Source organism: Eriocheir sinensis, chromosome 30 (genome assembly GCF_024679095.1).
Source record: "Eriocheir sinensis breed Jianghai 21 chromosome 30, ASM2467909v1, whole genome shotgun sequence".
In the NCBI taxonomy this organism is placed as follows: Eukaryota; Metazoa; Arthropoda; class Malacostraca; order Decapoda; family Varunidae; genus Eriocheir; species Eriocheir sinensis.
The window spans coordinates 5,456,476-5,462,425 of NC_066538.1; the positions used below are offsets into that span (position 1 = coordinate 5,456,476).

Genomic DNA, 5,950 nt, shown 5'->3' on the forward strand with positions numbered 1-5,950 from the left:
TTTCCTCTCCTTTCTATCTTCTTTTATCTTACTTTCCTTCCTTTCTTTCTCTCGCTCTCCATCCATCCATCTATCTATCTATCTATCTATCTATCTATCTATCTAACTATCTATCAATCTATCTAACTATCTCACCATTTCTTTACCAATATAATGAAAAGAACATGCAAATAAAAAAAACACGTAAATTTAGAAAAGGAATTGAAAAGTAAGGCAAAATCACACTGGGTAGGCAAAAATCCAATTAGCGTTAAAAGAGTAAAAATCCGTGTTAGGGAAAAAAAGAAAAAAAAGAACAGCTGGTGGAAGTCAAGTGAATTTTAGACAGCGAATAAAAAAGGGGGAGCCAGGTGCATATAGTTATTGCAGGTGAATATATATAAAACTATCAGAGAAAAGGGAAAGTTAAAGGCAGATAAACTGGGTCGGAATGATGCAGGTGAGGCTCAAAGTGAAAGTGAAAGGTGAGGGGAGACAGGTGGATATTAACGAAAGGTAGGGAAAGGGAAACAGGTGTATGTAGTGCTGGGGAATTTAAAGCAAGGTAAGGGAAGGGAATGGCAGGTTAATTAGTGCAGGTAAGGCTCTAAGATTATAGGACAGGTGTGTAGAGGCAGGTGAATATTAAGGAAAGGTAGGGAGGAGGTCACAGTTATCGTCATTGATGGATAATTTAAAGGTTGGGGGAGGAAAGGTAAGGGCAGGTAAAGGAAGGTTAATTAGTACAGGTGAAGCTCTGCTTGTAAGGAACAGGTGTAAGGAAGCAGGTGATTGTTAAGGAAAGGTAGGGAGGAGGTCACAGTTATTGGCATTGCTGGATAATTTAAAGGTTGGAGGAGGAAAGGTAAGGGCAGGTAAGGTAAGGTTAATTAGTACAGGTGAAGCTCTAAGTGTAAGGAACAGGTGTAGGGAAGTAAGTGAATATTAAGGAAAGGTAGGGAAGAGGTCACACTTATTGGCATTGCTGGATAATTTAAAGATTGGAGGAGGAAAGGTGAGGGCAGGTAAGGGAAGGTTAATTAGTGCAGGTGAGGCTCTACGTTTAAAGGACAGGTGTGCGGAAGCAGGTGAATGTTAAGGAAAGGTAGGGAGGAGGTCACAGTTATCGGCACTGCTGGATAATTTAAAGGGTGGGGGAGGAAGGGTAAGGCCAGGTAAGGAAAGGTTAATTGGGGTGAATATTGCAAGGTAAATCTAAGGGTGTAAGGGGTAGGTGAATATTAAGGAAAGGTATAAAAAGCGTCACAGGTGTAAGTACTGCTATTAATTTAAGGCCTAGGGGAGGAAAGGTAAGGGCATGTAAGGAAAGGTTAATAGGGGTGAATATTGCAAGGTAAATCTGGATGCCTAAGGGACAGGTGAGTATTAAGGAAAGGTACAGAAAGCGTCACAGGTGCTATTAATTTAAGGCATAGGGGAGGAAAGGTAAGGGCAGGTAAGGAAAGGTTAATTGGGGTGAATATTGCAAGGTAAATCTACAGGTGTAAGGGGAGGAGGAAACGTAGAAATCTAGAGGGAGATGGAGTGCTTTAGGAAACGGCCCAGTGTCTCGTGTTAAATTGGCGAGCTGGGAAAATTGAGTGTCGGAGAGGAATTGTGAAATGTAGGGGAAAATTGGACCGCGTAGGAGAGAATGGAAAAGGAGGGCTAAAAAAAAAACAGGACAGTAGTGGGTGCGAATAGGAGGAGGAGGAAAGGGAAATTTTGCCACCGGAAATTTGGGAAGCGTTGGCAATTATCTGAAGTGAGAGAACGCAAACAGGGGAAGAGGAAGAGGAGGAAAGGGGAGGGAGAAGCAAGTGAATGGAGGAAGGGAAGATGAGGGAGAAAAAGGGAGAAAAGTAAATGGAGCGAGGAGGGGAGGAAGAGGAGGAAAAGGGAGAGAAAAGTAAATGGAGGGAGGAAAGAATGGAAGATAAGGGAGGAAAAAAGAGAGAAAAGTAAATGGAAGGAGGAGGGAAAGACGAGGAGGAGGAAGAGAAGAGGAAGAGGAGGAAAGGGGTGATAAAAATAAATGGAAGGAGGAAAGAATGGAAGATGAGGGAGGAAAAAAAGTATGTAAAGGGAAATGAAGATGAAGAACAAAATATAAAAGTAAATGATGTTAAAGGATGAAGAGGAGGAGGAGGAGGAAAGGGAAGAGAAAAGTAAATGAAGAGAAGAAGGGGAAGAAGAGGCAGAAACAGAAAAAAAGTTAAGGAAGGGAAGTGAAGATGAAGGACAAAAAAAAGAAAGGTAAATGGAAGAAGGGCAAAAGGAGAAGACGAAGAGGAAAGAAGAAGGGGAGAGAAAATTAAATGACAGAGAGGAAGAGAAAATGAAGAAGGAGGAGGAGGAAAGTAAATGGAAGAAAGGGAAGGGAAGATGAAGGAGGAAAAGAGAAAACTGAGTGGAGAGAAGTGAAGACAAAGGAAAAGAAATAAATGGGGGATGAAAAGGAGAAGGAAAGGAGAGCAAATTGTAAATGAAAAGAGGAAGAGAAGGGAAGAGACGAAAGTGAGGAGGAGATAAAAGGTAAACGTTTGGAGTGAATGGAGGAAGCAAGGAAGAATAGGAGGAAACAAATGAAGACAAGGAAAGAAAAAAAATGGGGAGATACAAGGAGAGAAGAAAGGAGGGAGAGCGGAGGAACTGGAGAGAAGGAAAAAAGAAGAAAGAGAAAGAGACGCACGAGGATAGAAGGAGGGAGAATGAAGGAAACTAGAAGGAAGGCAAGAAGAAGAAAGAGAAAGAGACACACGTGGAGAGAAGAAAGGAAGGAGAGTGAAGGAACCGGAGAGAAGAAAAAAAGAAGAAAGAGAAGGAGACATACGAGGAGAGAAGAAGGGAGGAAGAGTGGAGGAATATTTTAAAGGGAACGAGAGGAAAGGTTGATGTAAAAAAGGGAGGAATGGAAGGAGAGAAGAGGGATGGAGGAAAAGAAAGAAATAGAAGGAGAGAAAAAAAGGGAGAAGAATACCTGGAATTAAGAGGAAAAAAAGAGAAAGAGGAAACTAGATGTATATTTTTACGAAAGAGAAAAAAATAAAGTAAAAAATGGCGGCTTATTTGGAAGGGAAGGAGGAAAGAGGGAGAGAAAAAAGAAGGATTATGTGGAGGAAATGAAGTGAAGAGAAAGAGCATAGCGGGAAAAGAAGAGAAAGATGGGAAGGATAAAGAAAATAGAGGATGGAAAAAAGGAAAACGGGAAGGGAAAGAGTAAGAACAGTTTGAAGGAGGATAAAAAAAGAAAGGAAAAAAGTTAAGGAAAGAGAAAGGAAGAAAAAGTGAAACAGGAGATGAGGGAAGATAAGAAAGGGAATAAGAGAGAAAATAGAATGAGATGAGGAGAGAAGGAGGAAGAGGAGGAAGATATCTAGCGAGAAGAGAGTGAGAGTGATGAAGGGAATAGAGTGTTGAAATGAAATTGGAGAGAGAGAGAGAGAGAGAGAGAGAGAGAGAGAGAGAGAGAGAGAGAGAGAGAGAGAGAGAGAGAGAGAGAGAGAGAGAGAGAGAGAGAGAGAGAGAAAGAAAGAAAGAAAAAAAGAAAGAAAGAAAGAAGGAAAGACAGAAAGAAAGAAAGAAAGAGAGAAAGAAAAAGTAGGAAAGAAAGAAAGAAAGAAAGAATAAAAGAAAGAAAGAAAGAAAGAAAGGCAGAAGAGAGAAAGAAAGAGAGAGAGAAAGGAAAAAGAGGGAACCCACAAGAGGTAACAACATAAAGGAGAGAAAGACAAAAAAAAAAGAATAAAAAGAATAAGAGAAAAAAAAGAAAAAGGAGAAGACAAAAAATAAATAGAATCGTATAAGAGAGGAAACTGCAATAAAGAAACGAAGATCAAGGAAAAATTGTTACATGTCAAAAAATAAAAGGATGAAAGAGGAAAAAGAGGAAAAAGGTGAAGGGTGTAAGAAGTAAAAATAGTATAAGAGAAGAAACGAAAATATATAAAAAAAAATGTGACGAAAAAGACGATGGATGAGGAACAGAATATTAAAAGACAACAGGTAAATACAGGTAGCTTAGTTAATTACAGGACAAAACGTGAGAAGGAAGATGAGGGAAGATAAGAAAAGGAAAGGGAAAGATGAGGAGGAGATAGAACGAGAGAAGAAGAGAAGGAGAAGAGTACGGAAGAGAGATGAAAGAAGTAAGTAAAGTGTAAAAAGGAGTTTAAAAGAGAAAAAAAAATGAAACGGAAAATATGACGATTAGAAAAACAGGATAAAGAATAACGAAAAAAATAAAAAAAAACGAAAAAAGCAATACAAAAGAAAAATTAATGAAAAAAGTTAAAGGTCAAAAAGAAAGAATAAAAAATAAAAGATTAACAAAAAAATATGAATTACATGATAAATCTGAAAGGAACTTAAAATATAAACCATAACACAACTATTAGATTTTTTTAAGATAAGAAAGAATGACGAATGGAAATTGAGAAAAAAGAGAGAGAGAGAGAGAGAGAGAGAGAGAGAGAGAGAGAGAGAGAGAGAGAGAGAGAGAGAGAGAGAGAGAGAGAGAGAGAGAGAGAGAGAGAGAGAGAGAGAGAGAGAGAGAGAGAGAGAGAGAGAGAGAGAGAGAGAGAGAGAGAGAGAGAGAGAGAGAGAGGGTGGGAAGAGTGGTTTGGTTAATGTAAAGTAAACTGGAGTAAGGGGAAGTAAGGTTGAGTAAGATAAGGTAAGAAGGAGTAAGAGAAAGTAAGGTAAAGTAAGAAAGAGTAAGGTGAAGTAAGGTTGAGTATATTAGGGAAAAGTAAGGGGAAGTAAGGGGGGGGTGAGGGAAAGTAAAGTGGAATAAAGTAGGGGAAAGTAAGGTGAAGTAAGGAGAAGTAGGACTAAGGAAGAGAAACTAAGGCGGATTAAAGAAGAGAAGTAGGAGTAAGGAGGGAGTAAGGAGGAGTAAGGGGAAGAAAGGTGGAGTAAAAAGTAATGGAAAATATGATGTAAAGTAGAGTAAGGGGGGAGTGAAGGAGTAGAGAGGAGTAAGGGGGAGTAAGGTGGAGTAAAAAGTAATGGAAAGTATAATGTAGTAAGGTAGAGTAAGGGGAAGTGAAGGAGTAGAGAGGAGTAAAGGAGGAGTAAGGGGAAGAAAAGTGGAGTAAAAGGTAATGGAGAGTATAATGCAGTAGAGTAATGGGGAGTGAAGGAGTAGAAAAGGGGAGTGAAGGAGTAGAGAGGAGTAAGAGGGGAGTAAGGAGTCGTAAAGTGGGTCAGAGTGGAGTATTACAACCAGACGCTGCACACAATTACCCACGAAAACTCAGGTGAGATGCTGGAAAATTAGGCCAAGGGCTGAAATATTTCCCCTTAGGTGTTAAAAGGTATACCAGCGGGACCTTGAGCGGCACCTGGGAGTTACCTGTTTAACCCGGTAGCTGCAGGGATTATGTTTCTTTAAGGCCCCTCCAAGCGAGAAAAACGGGAAAAAATCATCACTCACGCAAACCATTTAATAATACATATCAACGCATTTGTAATCGGTTTATGCATCATCTATTTTTGGGGGTTTATATCATGGCAAAAATTTATGGCCCGTCGCTGATACACACTAAACCCACAAATTTGGCCCCTTGCTGCTACCTGTTTAAGTATATAATTATGTGTCGGTGGTTTTAAATGTATAGTTGCAATAAAGAATAAAGAGTCGGAGAAAATAACTGCAGTGTGAAAATGTGAAAGGATAAACGAGGAAAAAAACAACAGCAAAGAAACGGAGATTGAAAACGGGAAGTGAGAAGGTAAAAATTGTATGACAAACTGAAATAAATAATAAATAATAAAGAATAACGAAACGGAGATGAAAAAAGAGTTGGAGTGTAGAAAATAAAATGATCAGTGAGAAAAAGAATATAGCAAAAAAGGAACAGGGATGACAAAAGGTGAAGTGAGAAAGTAAAAAAAATAGAAAAAGATGAACAGCAATAAAAATACGTAATGAAAAAAGGTGATGAAAGAGAATAAATGAGAAAAACTA

At 39.0% G+C, this 5,950-nt stretch overlaps 1 protein-coding gene across 1 annotated transcript in view; it reads left to right on the forward strand.

Annotated features, from left to right (window-relative positions):
* Positions 1-430: 430 nt before the first annotated feature.
* Positions 431-5,950, forward strand: part of LOC127005742 (neural cell adhesion molecule 2-like) — a 178,878-nt gene continuing 173,358 nt past the window's right edge. The window contains exon 1 of the mRNA XM_050874854.1: positions 431-464. Within this exon, the coding sequence (XP_050730811.1) occupies positions 431-464 (34 nt within the window). The remainder of the gene's footprint in view (positions 465-5,950) is intronic.